Source organism: Mesoplodon bidens, assembly GCF_964165515.1.
Source record: "Mesoplodon bidens genome assembly, chromosome: 18".
Classification (NCBI taxonomy): Eukaryota; Metazoa; Chordata; class Mammalia; order Artiodactyla; family Ziphiidae; genus Mesoplodon; species Mesoplodon bidens.
The window spans coordinates 47088117-47103225 of NC_138175.1; the positions used below are offsets into that span (position 1 = coordinate 47088117).

Here is a 15109-nt window from a genome sequence, read left to right on the forward strand (position 1 = left end):
AGGGGACTTGGGTTCTACTGGATGGGCGGTCACCTCTGGGAACGACATCTGCAGCTCCAGCTCCATCAAAGACCCACATGTGAAAGGTAAATCTATAAAGTTAATAGAAGAAAGTGTGGGTGACTTCCCTGGTGGCGCAGTGGTTAAGAATCCACCTGCCAGGGCAGGGGACACGGGTTCGATCCCTGGTCCGGGAAGATCCCACATGCTCCAGAGCAACTAAGCCCGTGCGCCACAACTACTGAACCCGTGCACCACAATTACTGAAGCCTGTGCTCCTAGAGCCCGTGCTCTACAACAAGAGAAGCCACCGCAGTGAGAAGCCCGCCCATCGCAACAAAGAGTAGCCTCTGCTCGCTGCAACTAGAGAAAGCCCGTGCGCAGCAACGAAGATCCAAACGCAGCCAAAAATAAATTAATTAATTAACTTTTTTTAAAAATAGGGTTGCATGACCTGGGTTTTTCAACAAATAATTGGCATTAAAGACAAAGGGCCTGTTAGCAAGTGTTGTTTTAAGCTTTTGCATGCCGGAGACCTGTATGTGCCTGAGCATCTAGCAAAACCCATGGGGCCCTTTTCAGAATCAAATTTATAAAAGCATAAAATCCAGATGGTTACAGAGGAAACTCATTGCATTAATATACAGTTAGTAAAAAAAATAATAATTGTGATATAGTAATATATGTGCTTCTTTATTAATACATTAAAGAATAAGATCTGGCTGCAGATTCAATAACTACCATAATTTCTAAGCGGTGATGAGTAAAACCAATGTTTCAAGAGATCTGCAACAACTGTAATGTGCTATAAAACATCTGTGATTTATCTGGGTGACAAGGTCATAGCTTCTGGCAATAGTACTGTGATTTGTTGCCAAAATTCATAATTGACAAAAATATCAAATGTCATTAGAGGTTAGTGAAAACATAGAGGTCAGTTTTTTCCCACCAACGGTGATAGACGCCAAGAAACTCTGGACAAGTTGGAGGTCCCAGGACCCCAGGATGAGAATCCCTGTAGATTAAAAACACAACATATGGATCTTGTATAGATCCTGATTTGAACAAACCAACTTAAAAAGACATTTCTGAGATAACTGGGATATTTGAAAATACGGTGTGTATTATAAGATATCAAGGAAATATCGTTCTTTTTATTTTAGGTTTTTTTTGTTTTGTTTTTTGTTTTTTTTGCGGTACGCGGGCCTCTCACTGTTATCGCCTCTCCCGTTGCGGAGCACAGGCTCCGGACGCACAGGCTCAGCGGCCATGGCTCACGGGCCCAGCCGCTCCGCGGCATGTGGGATCTTCCCGGACCGGGGCACGAATCCGTGTCCCCTGCATCGGCAGGCGGACTCTCAACCACTGCGCCACCAGGGAAGCCCTATTTTAGGATTCTTTAAAAAATTGAAACAAGTAAATCAGACAATTACAAGAATTGTATGAAGAGTAACAGAGCCTGAAATGACCCCTTGGGTCCAACCAGGTGACAAGTGCATATCATTTCCTTCCACAAGGGCCCAGGCGCCTGGAGTGGGAGGAAGGGCCCCCCACACACCAGTCTTGGAGCCCGGAGACAGAGCATGGGCCTTTCTCTCCCCTTCTGCGTCTCCTGCCTTTCCCCACAGGAGGCAGCAGTTCTCTGAAAACCTCTGGTTGTCAAAAAACCTCTAGGAGGGCTTCCCTGGTGGCGCAGTGGTTAAGAATCCGCCTGCCAGTGCAGAGGACACGGGTTCGAGCTCTGGTCCGGGAAGATCCCACATGCCGCAGAGTAACTAAGCCCGTGCGCCACAACGATGGAGCCTGTGCCCTAGAGCCCACGAGCAACAACTACTGAGCCCATGCGCCACAACTACTGAAGCCCGCGAGCCTAGAGCCCGTGCTCTGCAACAAGAGAAGCCACCGCAATGAGAACCCCACGCACAGCAATGAAGAGTAGCCCCCACTCATGGCAACTAGAGAAAGCCCGTGAGCAGCAACGAAGACCCAATGCAGCCAAACATTAAAAAAAATTAAAAAATAAAAAAACCTCTAGGAACCAGCCAGAGAGCAAGTGTGGGTGGGTCTCTCCTGGTGAAGTAGTACTTTTTGGCAATGCTCAGATCAGCACTTCTCCAAGCTCCAGATCCAGGCCAGACAGGAAAAGGCGGAAAACATAACTCTCCTTCTAGAAACACACACACACACACCCCTTATATTACATGCTCAATAAAATCCAAAAAGGCTTTTCTGGTTTTTTTGTTTGTTTTTGTTTTTTTTTTTTGCTTTTGGTGGCAGGGATTCAAAGGGAGAACTCTCATCTTCTGGTTAACCTTCACATTAGCAAAAACCCCTGTTACAAAAAGGAAAAGGAAATAACATCGTCTTTTTATCGAGAGTCATTTCAGAGGATGAATAAACAATAAGCAGATTCTGACAGACGGCAGTGGGGTTGCATTTTCATTCTTGCGCCTCTCACCCCATACCCACTTAGCGATAAAAAGTGTGCATAAGCGCTGGCGACAGGCTCTGAGTGGCCACCCCTCTCGCACAGTACGAAGTTTAAATGGAACACGGGCACCACCTGCTTCCTACTAGCTTTAGCGGCACGGGACGGAGGGTCCGGCCACATGGCTATGCTGTGCGGCTTGCCTCCTGCGGTAGTTGCTGTAGGCCTCCTTGAATGTGGCCTTGCAGGGGAAGCGGGCCTTCAGCTTGGAGAACATGAGGAAGGAGCCCCCCAGCTTCCTGTGCAAGGAGTAGGTCTCCTCGGTGCTTCAGCATGATGGGGATCGGGTGGTGGATCTTCGCGGTGGTGCTCTGGGCGCCAAAGTCAAAGAGCTCCTCCGAGGCAAAGGCCTACCCCAGGATGAAGATGGCGTCCAAGTGGGTATCTTCCATGGCCTTGACCTCATGGCCGGTGAGGAACTTCATCTCTGTGGATTTCTTCAGCACGGCCTCCTTGTCCTGGTCGGCAGCAGCCCTGATGATCTGGATGTAGAGGTCCGGGAAGGATCCATCGTATTCCTGAGTTGCCCCGAAGTCCAGAATAGCCACCTTAAGCTGCCGAGGGTCATAAAAGAAGTTGGCCCAGTTGGGGTCTGTCTGCATGAAGTAGAACTGGAACAGCTCCTGCAGGCACAGGACCAGGATATGGTAGCAGATCTCGTTCCGGATCTCCTGGCTCAGCCCCTCGGCCTGGTCCAAGGGGGAAGCCAGACACCAGCTCCGTGGTCAGCACGTGGGGTCTTCAGAGCTCCTGCACAGTCTCAGGCGTGTAGAAGAAAGGGTGGTCCTTCAGCAGCTCCTTGAACCTGCCCGCACAGGCGGCCTCCTGCTGGTAGTCGCACTCGAGGGCCAGCTCCTGCCTCAGCACGTCGAGCAGGTGCTCACGGAACAGGCCTTCCGGAAGCATGCTGCTCATGTTCAGCACGGCATGAGCTTGTTGACGTCACAGTTGATGCTCTGGGCCACAACGGGCTACTGGACCTTTTTTTTTTTTTTTTTTTTTTTTTTTTGCGGTACGCGGGCCTCTCACTGTTGTGGCCTCTCCCGTTGCGGAGCACAGGCTCCCGACGCGCAGGCTCAGTGGCCATGGCTCATGGGCCCAGCCGCTCCGTGGCATGTGGGATCTTCCCTGACCGGGGCACGAACCCGCGTCCCCTGCATCGGCAGGCGGACTCTAAACCACTGCACCACCAGGGAAGCCCGGGAAGAGTTTTCTTAATCACTGATGTCAACCAGTGGGAAAGAAACCAACTGAAGAAAAAAATATTTAAGAAGGAGCATTGTATGAGACTTTTGTTTGTTTTTTGGGCATGCCACATGGTATGCAGGATCTTAGTTCCCCAACCAGGGATCGAACTCCATGCCCGCTGAAGTGGAAGCGTGGACTCTTAGCCACTACCAGCGAAGTCCCTGGAATTTTTTAACCAATAAAAATACTTATCAATAATGAAGGTTAAATGAGGTTATTCTTAAAATAGACAAAAAACGAGAGCATTTGTTGCTAGCAGATATCCACTAAAAGAAGTACTAAGGGGGGCTTCCCTGGTGGCGCAGTGGTTGAGAGTCCGCCTGCCGATGCAGGGGACGCGGGTTCGTGCCCCGGTCAGGGAAGATCCCACACGCCACGGAGCGGCTGGGCCCGTGAGCCATGGCCGCTGAGCCTGCGCGTCGGGAGCCTGTGCTCCGCAACGGGAGAGGCCACAACAATGAGAGGCCCACGTACCGCAAAAAAAAAAAAAAAAAAAAAAAAGAATGAGGTCGAATGTGATAATATGGAATGACTTCTGAGATATAATGTAATGAAAAAAAGTAAGAAAAAATATACAGTAAGTTGTATGTAATAGGCTTCCATTTGCATAAAATGATGTATTTCTGGAAGTTTACATAAGAAATTGATAACATCACTTGACTCCCCAAGAGGGAGACTTATTTTCACTGTATATCCTTTTGTAATACTTAATTTTAAAAATCATATTCATGATAAAATTGTTTCTTCAATAAAAACTAGTAATTAAAAAAAGTAGTAGTGAACTAGAGAAAAGAAAATATTTAATAGACCTAGGGCAGTAATTGCTATAATTTTGTAACATCTAAAAAAATTTGTAAATGAATGAATGGGTTACTCTCTAGAAGCCTGGACCATGATTCACAACCAAGCATTTATCCAGCTCACTCACTGTATTTCCACATACTGCGTGCATGCTTTCTGGTCTGTTCTCTTGGTCAGTGCCACTGCTATTCCTGTAGACACTTGGTATTATCCAGATTTCTAAATTTTGCCCAATAAATAGATGTTAAATGACATCTCATTGTTGTTTTAATTTGCATTTTCAGATTACTATCGATTTTGAGCATTTCCTAATGTGCTGGTGAATAGTTCGGGCTTCCTGTCCTCATAGTCGTACATTTGTGTCCCTTGTGTATTTTTCTATCAGGGTTTTTGTCTTTCTGTGTTGATTTGCAGGAGTTCCTAGTGGTTTCTGAATTGTAATCACTCATCAGTTTTAAATGCTGCAAATATCTTCTCTCATTCTGCCCATTAAATACTAACTTTGTCTATGATGTCTTTCCTTGAAAAGAGACTTAATTTTAATATGAGCAAATTCATCAATTTTTTTGCCTTATGGTTTATGCTTTTGAAGTTTTGTTTTAGAAGTCTTTCCCCACTCCTAATTCACTGCTCCTGTTATCACTGGATGCATAACAAACTGTGCTAAACTTAGTGGTGTAAAACAGCAGGCATTTATTACATTTATCTCTCATGGTTCTGGGAGTGACTGGGCTCAGCTGAGTGGTTCTTACTTGGGTCTCTCAAGCCATTGAAGCCAGATGGTGTCTAGGGCCGGAGTCATCTCATTCCAGGCTTTCTCACTCATGTGTCTGGCAATTGATGCTGGCTGTCGGCTAGAATTCAAAACCTCTTCATGTGCCTTGGGCTTCCTTACAACATGGCAACTGGATTCCAAGAAAAAGCATCCCAAGACAGCCAAGTCTTTTATGACCTAGCCTCAAAAGTCACTGTTATACACTGATTTTTTGTATCTCACCAAAATTTATATATTGAAGCCCTCACCTCCAGTATGATGGTATTTGGAGACGGGGCCTTTGGGAGGTAATTAGTGTTAGATGAGGTCATGAAGGCAGGGCCCTGGTCTGATGGGAATTGTGCCCTTATAAGAATAGACACCAGGGCTTCCCTGGTGGTGCAGTGGTTGAGAGTCCACCTGCCGATGCAGGGGACACGGGTTCGTGCCCCGGTCCGGGAAGATCCCATATGCCGTGGAGCAGCTGGGCCCGTGAGCCATGGCCACTGAGCCTGCGCGTCCGGAGCCTGTGCTCGACAACGGGAGAGGCCACAACAGTGAGAGGCCTGCATACCACAAAAAAAAAAAAAAAAAAAAAAAAGAATAGACTACAGTGGACTTTCCTGGTGGCACAGTGGTTAAGAATCTGCCTGCCAATGCAGGGGACACGGGTTCAAGCCCTGGTCCGGGAAGATCCCACATGCCATGGAGCAACTAAGCCCGTGCGCCTCAACTACTGAGCCTGCGCTCTAGAGCCCGTGCTCCATAACTATTGAAGCCCGCGTGCCTAGAGCCCATGCTCCACAGCACAGCAAGAGAGGCCACCGCAGTGAGAAGACCGCGCACCACAACAAAGAGTAGCCCCCACTCGCCACAGCTAGAAAAAGCCCACGCGCAGCAACGAAAACCCAATGCGCAAAAAAAAAAAAAAAAAAAGAATAGACACCAGAGAACTTGTTCTCTCTCTTTCTGCCATGTGAGGATTCAGTGGAAAGGCAGCGGTCTGCAAGCTAGGAAGACAGCCCTCACCAGAACCCAACCATGCCGGCACCCTGATCTCAGACTTCCCAGCCTCCAAAACTGTGAGAGAATGAATTTCTGATGTTTAAACCACCTAGTCTATAGTATTTCATTATGGCAGCCTGAGCAGACGAATACAGTCAGCACCACTTCCATCACATTTTGTTTGTGAGAAGTGAATCCCTGAGGCTGGTCTGTTTTCAAGACAAGGGGAATGAGACACCACCTTTTGACGGAAAGTATAGCAAACAATTTGTGGACATGTCACAGTGATATTATTCTTCATTTTCTTATATTAACTCCATAGTTTTATTCTTTACATTTAGGTCTTTATTTCATTTGGAGTCTACCTGTGAGTCTGTTCTGTTCTTTTGCTGTATTCACCTGTTCTTCATCAATACCACACTTTTTATTCCTATGGCTTAATATTTGGTAGAGCAAGCCTTCCTCACTTTCTTTTTTAATGTTGACTTGGTTATTTGTACATATTATGTACAACTGTTGTTCTTCCTCCATACAAATTTTAGAATAGACTTTATCAAGTATCTCAAAAAATCCACCCAGAATTCTGATTGAGATTGCTTTGAATTTATTGGCTAATTTGGAGAAAACTTACATGTGGATAATATTAAGATATCTTATGCAAAGGCATGGATGGTCTCATTTTTCCAAATTATCTTCTATATCCTTTATTGGCATATTAATGTTTTTTCAATCAAGACCTTATATATCTTTGATTAAGTTGTTAGATAAACTATAGTTTTTGTAGCTATTGAGAACCGCACAAGTTTTTTGTTTGTTTGTTTTGTTTTTTGTTTTTGTTTTTTGGTGCTGAAGTCGGGGAACAAACTTTTAAAATTATGTTTTAATTGGTTATTACAGTATTAGTGAAATGATATGGATTCTCGTAGGCTTATATCAACCATGATACACCCTTCATGAAGAGGCTTCCTGCCCTCTTTATTTATTATGAAGTATTTCTAAAACGTTTTAGCCAATTGTGAATATCAATTATATCATCAATGCGACATCACTTCTAATGTTTATCATTCTGATTAGCAGAGTCTCTGGTGTTTATCTAAGATGGGCGAGTGCTTTGCTGTAGCTACTTCTGGAGCCAGCTCCTAATTAAATGCCAGCCGACCAGCCCTGGAGTAGCTGACCGTTGGGGTGTAGTTTAAAACAACCCGCGTAGCCACGAGAGGACGCTAAGGCTTCACTTCTAGTCGAAGGGGTTTACTGTGCACGGAAGATGCGGCACTGTTATTGGGCAAGCACCCGCTGTGTGCCAGGCGCTGCTCCGGACGTTAGGAATACAGCCGTGCCTAAGGAGCTAATATTCTGAAGGTGGGGGGAGGGTAGACAGACAATAAAGTAAACTAATGCATAATTTCAGGGTGTAATAAATTCGTGGAGAAAATTAATTATTGTGACAGGATAGTGACAGAGAGTGGCTTCTTACATAAGGGGCTCAAGGACACCTGTCTGGAATTACATCTAAGTGATGCTCCCTCACTTGGGCGGAGTACTCTGGGCAGAGAAACATCCGAGGGTCCAGGAGGGGAAGAGTCTCGTGGGAGTGAGGGGGGTTGGCGGGGATTGCAGGTGAGGGAGAGGAGAGGGATGAAGGATGACAGGTGGGGCGGGGGTGGAGCGTGTAGGGGGAGACTTTGGTTTCTCATCTGAAGCCAAAGGAAGCCCATGGAGGGAGCAGGGTGGATGGAGACAAAAGTGAGAGGGCCTTCCCTGGCGGTCTAGTGGTGAATACTCTGCGCTTTCACTGCAGGGGCCGTGGGTTCCACCCCTGGTTGGGGACACTAAGATCCTGCAAGCCGTGCAGCACAGCCCAAAAATAAATCAATAAATAATAAAGTGAGTGAGAAAAAGCATTATTGGGCTGCTAAGTGGGAAACAAGATCACAGGCCCTGGGAGGCAGCGTGAGGAGGGGAGTGTGGCAATTATGCAAGGGTGGTGGGTCAGGTACACTGTGTCCTTTGTGGCTTTTCCTTAGCAGAGCGCCTGTGATTCAGTGTTCCTAAGGGATATCTTGCTGGCCAGGGATGGCGGCTGTAAGGGGCTAATGGTCCAGCCCCTTCCTACAATGATAAGGCTGATGATAATGCTTACTTTGTGCCTGGCACTAGTCTACAATCTATGTGTTTAAACCTCACAACCACCCTGGGAAGTAGGTATAATTATAATCATTTTCCAGATATGGAAACTTGAGGCACAGAGAGGTTAAGTGACTTGCTCAAGACCACACCGCTAGGAAGTAAGACAGATGGCATTTGAATCCAAGCACTCACCCCGGAGTCCATGCTCTTACCCACCGTGGTATGCTGCTTCCCGATCCTTTTGTTGTAGCCTTGTTCTCAGTCAAATTGTATTGCCCTTTAGACAGGCTATCTCAGAGAGCTGTCAGCAGTCACTAACACCTTAGTGTGAATTAGTCCACCTCTTCTTGCCACTGAAGAATTGCAATCTATGCTAAAGCTATGGCTTATAGGGGCACTGTAGTGTAGAAATATTTGGATTCTGGAGTCATAATGCCTGTGATTAAAACCCACTGCCACTTCCCAGCTGAGTGATTTTGGGCAAGTGTCATCACTAATCTGGGCCTCAGTTTCATCATCTGTGAAGTCCTCATTTTCCAGATGAGGAAACTGAGAGGCTCAACACATGGCACACCCAAGACTTTGCTTGGATGCAAGGAGGAGGGATTCCTCCATTACACTCTCTATCCAGTTGTGTGGAGGGGAGGGGGCACTGGAAGCCTGAGGTCTGTCTGTACAGGGACAGCAAGGTCACCTGAAGGGCTGGACAGACCAGGTGCTCCTCAATACCCCTCTTCTTCAGGGTCGGCTCTCTTCCTGCCAGATTAGAGCTGAGACCTCTGGGATGGGTGTCTGATCTTGGCAGGGCTGCTGGGCAGCACTGGATGGGCATGGAGGTCGGGCCCCCAATTTTAGGCAGTAGAGGTGAGATGGGAGATGTGCTATGACCCTGGGGGAAGATTCCCCAGTTCTGGCCTGGCCCCAGTCCTAAGCACAGCCACAATCCTACCCCATCTCCTGACTGTACACTGCTGGGACTGCTATTGTTAAAATAATGAAACACTTCCACAGTCTTTGGTAAATAACCGCTACCCACTTCTGATACCCTTGTCCTTCCCCTGAGACTCTTCAGGGCCCCCCCTTCCCCAGCATGAGCATGCCCCAGCCCAGGGGGCTTCCTTGATCCAGCTCTGGGGGACTTGCCCATCCTGACTGGTCGATGGGCCTGCCAATATTTGGTATCTTTCCTGGCTCAGCCCCAATGTCAAGCCCTCCTCCCACTAGTTCAGAGTCCTCTGATATGAGTACCCATTTCACACAAACTCCTATGCATCCTTCAAAGCCCTGCCTAAATGTCACTTTCTTCAGGAAGCACTCCTAGATTTCTTCACCACCCCAAGAGTGAACAGCTCCTCCCACTCCGTGGGCTCCCAAGTATCTTGGACCATGCAGCACACTTTGCTCGAATCCCCTGCCCACAGGCCCTTCTTCTCCACCACTGTGTGAGCACCTTGATGCCAGAGACTATCTTCTGCCATCTTTGTGGCCTCAATGCTAATGGCCAGGGTAAGCATACAATAGGTGCCCAATAAAATCTATGGAGAGGATGAATGGTTTGTTCCCAGTGCACTGTGGTCACATCAGGCACATTCAGTCCTGTGCATCTCCTGTGGCCCAGGGACCACAGGTGGTCCTCCCTACAGGAGCCCCCCTGTGCCACCCACACACTGAGGCCCTACTGGCTGGGACTGGGCCAAGGCTGGGGGAGGCGAGGAGAGGATGTGAGTCCCAGGCGTGCAAGGTCAGCAGAGCCTGTTCTCATGCTCCCTGGCTGAGGGATTCTTCATCTGCTTGGGCCAGCTGCGGGTGCTGGGACATGAGGAGACGCAGCAGGAGAGAGGGAGGAGCTCAGGGAAGCCCACAGTAACCAGGGAGAAGAAAAACAGGCACGCAGTGTTATTGTTACAGAACCATTAAATACAACTTATAAACAAGCCAGGATGGCATTGGGGGGAGATGGAGGGGGTCACAGAGGCCAGAGAGGGTCAGGGCCGCGCGGTCAGGGCTCGGTCCTGGAGGGGGCTCAGGCTGCCGTCACCAGAGGGGCTGGGCTGGCGGAGGCCTGGCTGCTTGTGGAGGCCTCGCAGCTTCACCAGCAGCTCCTGGACGAAGTCCTGAGGACAAGGCGAGGGTGCTGAGAACACAGGAGGGGTGGGGGCACCCCCTGCCCAGCCCAGCCCTTCTGACCTGGGCCCTTCTATTTCCTGCTTCCTGGTCAGTGAGAGGGGAAGGAGGTGGAGTTAAGGAGGGGTAGAGGCTACAGATGGAGAAGAACATGCGGGGGTGGGGGGAACAGGGAGAGAGAGATGGAGAGAGACAGGGACCCGTAGACAGAAACCACGACATAGATGCAGAGACAGAGAGAGATGCAGAGATAGAGACAAAGGGAGAAACGAAGGGACAGAGAAAGAAACAGAGCCACAGAGAGACATGGAGATACTTCTCGAGCCAAGAGATTATCAGGAGAGTCCCCAGGGACAGAGGCCTAAGCTGGCTCCAGGGCAGACAGACACACAATGACGTTTGTCGCTCTGGCAGCCCAGAGCTGGTTAGAGAAACATGAATATTTTTCCCTTTTAAAGCAGAGAAGGAAGTGGGAGGGGCTAGGCCGCTCAGGGCCTGGAAGGATGGGGTGGGGGGGCCCTGAGAGGTGGGGAAGGGAGCCCCAGGGCGGTGGAGGCAGTCACAAGGGAGAGAGGCGGAGGGAGGTGAGCGGGCAGACAGAGCGCAGCAGTGGCAGAAATAGGAGACAGATGGGGCAGCATGTCAGCAGGGAGGCGATGATGGAGCCCCGGGGGCAGATGGGAAGAGAGGGGACAGGAGCGAGGAAGACAAAAGACGCCACTGGAGATGAGAAAACGGCCATGGGAGAGGCAGGGCTCCCAGAGTTCCCTCTGCTGGTCCTGGGCACAGCCAGCTTCTTCCCTCCTCCCCGGAGACCGCCCCCCAGCCCCCAGTCAAGGTACAGGGGGCACAACAGGGCCTGTAATGGGGGATGGAAAACTCACCTCTGTGGGGTTTGTGCACGACTTTAGGAGTCCCTAAACAACCCCCCACAAAAAGAAAAGAAAATAGTAAATGACTAAAACATATGCCCCGCCAGCCCCTTCCATTTCCCAACCAAGCCCCAAGGCAGCAAGACAAATGGCAGTCAGACTCCAGGTGGACTTCCCATGTCGCTTCAGGGGACGCACAAGGCCCGAGCGTCTTATACAGCAACTGGGGGCAGAGTTGAGTCAAGAAACTCAGCACCAGGACCAGCGCTAGATCCAGAGAGGGCCAGAAGGGCACACAGCATTTCCTGCCTCTAGGAGATCACAGGCCGGAAGAGCAAGGACACTGCGTCCAGGCTGCCTGGCTCTGACTCCCAGATATGCGCCTTCTCAGCTATGTGACCCTGGGCAAGTGATCAGATCTCGCTGGGCCTCATTTTCCTCAAGTGGAAAGCAGAGATAATAATAGTGAGAATAGTGAAACGGAGATAATAAACCCTTCAGAGGGTTTTGTGGAGATTAAATGAGTTACTGAGTGTAAAGCAATTGAAACGGTGCCTGGCACTTAGGAAGTGCTCAAGAAACACGTTAACTATTGATATGATTGGAAGGAAGGTGCAGGGTAGGGGGCTGGTGGCGGCTTCCCCTTCCGGCTACCTGGATTTTCCGGCTTCTCTCCTCTTCACTCTCTAATTCCAACAATTCATCGATGTTGACCTCATCGGGCATGTCTGCCTCCTAAAAGGCGGAGAGGGAGGGGCGTCAGGGTCCCTTTCCCCTCCGTCCCCCGCCTTTGTCCAGGTCCCTGGAGGAGCCCCGGAGGCCCCGGGGCCCAGCTGGCGGGTTCTGGAGCAATAATGTGGCAGTCAGGGACAGCACCGCCAAGGCGGGACATCTGGGTGTTGGGGGGAGGGGTGACAGATGGGTTGACAGAGGCCCGGGAGCCTGTACCATCTCGGATGCTGGCCCCTGGGCCTCGGGAGTCTTGGGCCTGGCACGGGTCTCTTGCCTTGGCCCTTATTCCCACAGCGGGAAACAGGCCTGGTGGAGTCTTGGAATGTCAGATTCTGGGATTCAGGAGAGGCGCTGGCTCTGCCCTTTCAAGGAAAAGTTTAAGCACTAGGTGCAGGGGAGGGAAGCTGGCAGGCTAGAGCCTGCTGGGGGTGGCCCCTTGCCCCAGGGCACCCAAGCGGGGAGGGCTTGGGTCAGCCCCCAGGGCCAAAGCGCAACCCTCAGGTCCAGGAAGCCCCCCAAGGTGGGTGGGAGAGATAAGCCACAAGCCCAACTTTGAGCAGCCAAGAGGGGGACGCTTGGATGGCCTCTTGGGGCAAAGGGCAAATGCAGGCTGGCTCAGTAACCCTGTGGGGGGCAGAACCCAGCTGTCTGAGCAAAGAGATCCCAGAGGCTACAGAGTTTTGCCTCCCCTACGCAAAGCCTTGCTGACTCCATTGTGGGCTTCAGGCCTGGGAGGTCAGGGGATTGTGTGTGGCATGGAGTGTCTGTAAGTGTGTTACCTGCCTGTGTGAGTCTCTGTGTGTGAGCCAGAGCCTGATGCCAAGGCGCCAGGGCCGGCACGAGGGTGCAGAGGTGTGTGACATCGTGCGCGACCTGTGCAGGGGCCTATGGTCCTACGGGTGGGCAGTGGGCAACTCTGGCTTAGCTGTGTTTGTCTCACCGCCATGTGTCACTGTAGCATATGCTGATCTGTAAGTGACCACAGCTTGTGTCCCTGAGAGTCTGGCTAGCTGTAGTGCCCACTGTCGGAGGCCGACCTCAGAGGATGCCACCTACCACCAGCAACTGTCCACCTGTGTGAGCCCACATGTGTCTGAGAACAGAGGGCCCTCGTGTCACTGTGAGGGGCCATGGCTTCTCCCACCTTCGCACTGTGCTGCAGAGCATCTGTCGTCCTGTGTGTTTGTGTACCTGTGACCATGCTCCACAGCATGTGTGTGTTGTACAAAATGTGACTTCAGGCAGAGACCCGAGTGAGATGTCGTGTCTGTCTGTAGCCCATGAGACTGCATAGGAGGCCATAGCTTGTGCCCTGTGTGTCCACCGGCAGCTGCAGTTTCTGCCACTGTATGTCTGGAGGTGCCCATAAGCTTACGTGGTTTTCTGTCTGGGTGTAGCCATAATTTCTGTTATTTTATGTCTGCACGTGGCTGCAGCATCTATCATTGCTTTTGCACGTGATTATCGTTTTTTGCCTTTAGGAGATAATGGATGGTCGTTACTTGAATCACTGGGTGTCCGGGGGTAGCCGTTGTAACTTGTACCATCTGCGAGCTGCTACAGCCTGTGCTGTGTGTATCTATGAACAGCTGTAACTGGAGTCCTTTTGTGTGGGTGTAGTTGTTGTGTTGTGTCTGCATATGGCTGTGGCCTGTGCTGTTGTGACTGTGAGAGCCTGTGGCTGTAGCATAGGTTGATCCGTAAGCGACCCCAGCTTGTGTCCTTGAGAGTCTGTGCATGGCTGTTGCTTCTGTCACTGTGTCTGCGAGTGGCCATAGCTCGTCATTGTGCACGTCTGTGAATGCTGATGCTTCCTTTGCTGTGCAGCTCCGTGTGGTTGTATCTCCCCTGTCACCATGTATGTTTGGCTTTAAGACATCCCCCTCCCCCCACCCTTTCTCCAGATATGGCCACTCCAGCTCCCCAAGTTTGCCTCCTCACTTCCCATACGCTAAACCCCTGGTGCTCTCCTGGTGTTTGGACACAAGTGTCTGTCTGTGTGCACAAGCAGAGGGCCATGGAGGGTGGACGGTGAGGCCCATGAGTCCAGGAGCGTGCGTCCTAACGTGCGAACGAGGCTGCACCAGCGCGCACCAGCGAGCACAAGCAACCAGAGGCCTTCAAGGCGTAGGGAGTCCGGGCTCGGGGTCTATCGGTCCGGGACTCCCCCTGCAACCCCACCTCTCCCCGTCTCACCCTGCCGCAATACAGCTCCTCCAAGCGCCCGTCGATCCACTTCTCCACGTCCAGCCGCCGCTGCAGCTCCCGCCGGTCATACTTGACGGTGACACGCGCGTGTCGCTTCTGCAGCCCCCCGGGGCTGCCTCCCGGTCCCCGGGCCCGCGATGGAGCCTGCAGCTTGCTCAGCACCCGCCTGCCCAGCCGCTGAGCTGCCATCACGGTCCTGGCCCCGGCCCCGGCGCCGCGCTGTGAGCTTTCGCCTGACGGCCAGGGGGCCTCTTACGGGCCGGGGCGGGGCCGACCGGGGGCGGGGGCTCGGACTCGCAGGGGGGCCGGCCCCGCCCCGGCTGCCGCGGGCCTCAGTTTCCCTGCCTGCAAAGCGAGGACTGGCCGCTGCGCCGGCGTGAAGCCCGCGGCCGTGCCTGGCTCAGGTATGGGCGGGATCCGGGAGCCCCCGGCCCGATCGGGCGACAGGGGTTCCCGGGGCCTGGATCCGGGGGAGGCGGGTCCGGGATGGGCTCTAGGGGACCCGGCCTGTCTGCGCCCTCTGGCGGTTGCCAGGGACAGTGCACGAGCCCCTGTGCTACCTACTCTCTTTGCAAGGGAAGGTCAAGCCATAGTACTCAACGGTACATCATTTGTTCCTTCTTTCATTTATTCACTCATCCATGCATTCATTCATTCATATTCACTCACTCTACTCAACAAATATTCATTTGACATCATGACATCTGGGCTGTAAACTCCCCCCCCCCCCATATCAGACTCCTCATG

General features: G+C 51.1%; 1 protein-coding gene and 1 pseudogene across 2 annotated transcripts; both read right to left on the minus strand.

The window, feature by feature from the left end:
- Window positions 1-2579: 2579 nt before the first annotated feature.
- LOC308605747 (atypical kinase COQ8A, mitochondrial-like) lies at window positions 2580-3456 on the minus strand (annotated as a pseudogene). Its single transcript has one exon. The product of its transcript is annotated as an atypical kinase COQ8A, mitochondrial-like (transcript).
- A 6866-nt stretch (window positions 3457-10322) lies between these two features.
- On the minus strand, window positions 10323-14796 carry PPP1R14A (protein phosphatase 1 regulatory inhibitor subunit 14A). Its single transcript, XM_081216588.1, has 4 exons — window positions 14351-14796; window positions 12077-12157; window positions 11435-11467; window positions 10323-10540 (listed from the first exon to the last, which is right to left on the minus strand). Exons 1-4 carry the CDS (start codon window positions 14549-14551, stop codon window positions 10412-10414), a joined length of 444 nt encoding a protein of 147 aa, XP_081072714.1. The 5' UTR covers window positions 14552-14796; the 3' UTR covers window positions 10323-10411.
- Window positions 14797-15109: the final 313 nt, after the last annotated feature.

Excerpts from the sequence above, each read along its gene's own strand:
- PPP1R14A (XM_081216588.1), bottom strand. The coding sequence starts at position 14,551 with ATGGCAGCTCAGCGGCTGGGCAGGCGGGTGCTGAGCAAGCTGCAGGCT. Across the intron at positions 12,158-14,350 it reads AGGAGCTGTATTGCGGCAGG|GAGGCAGACATGCCCGATGA; the intron begins GTGAGACGGGGA and ends TCCGCCTTTTAG. Across the intron at positions 10,541-11,434 it reads CGTGCACAAACCCCACAGAG|GACTTCGTCCAGGAGCTGCT; the intron begins GTGAGTTTTCCA and ends CCTTGTCCTCAG.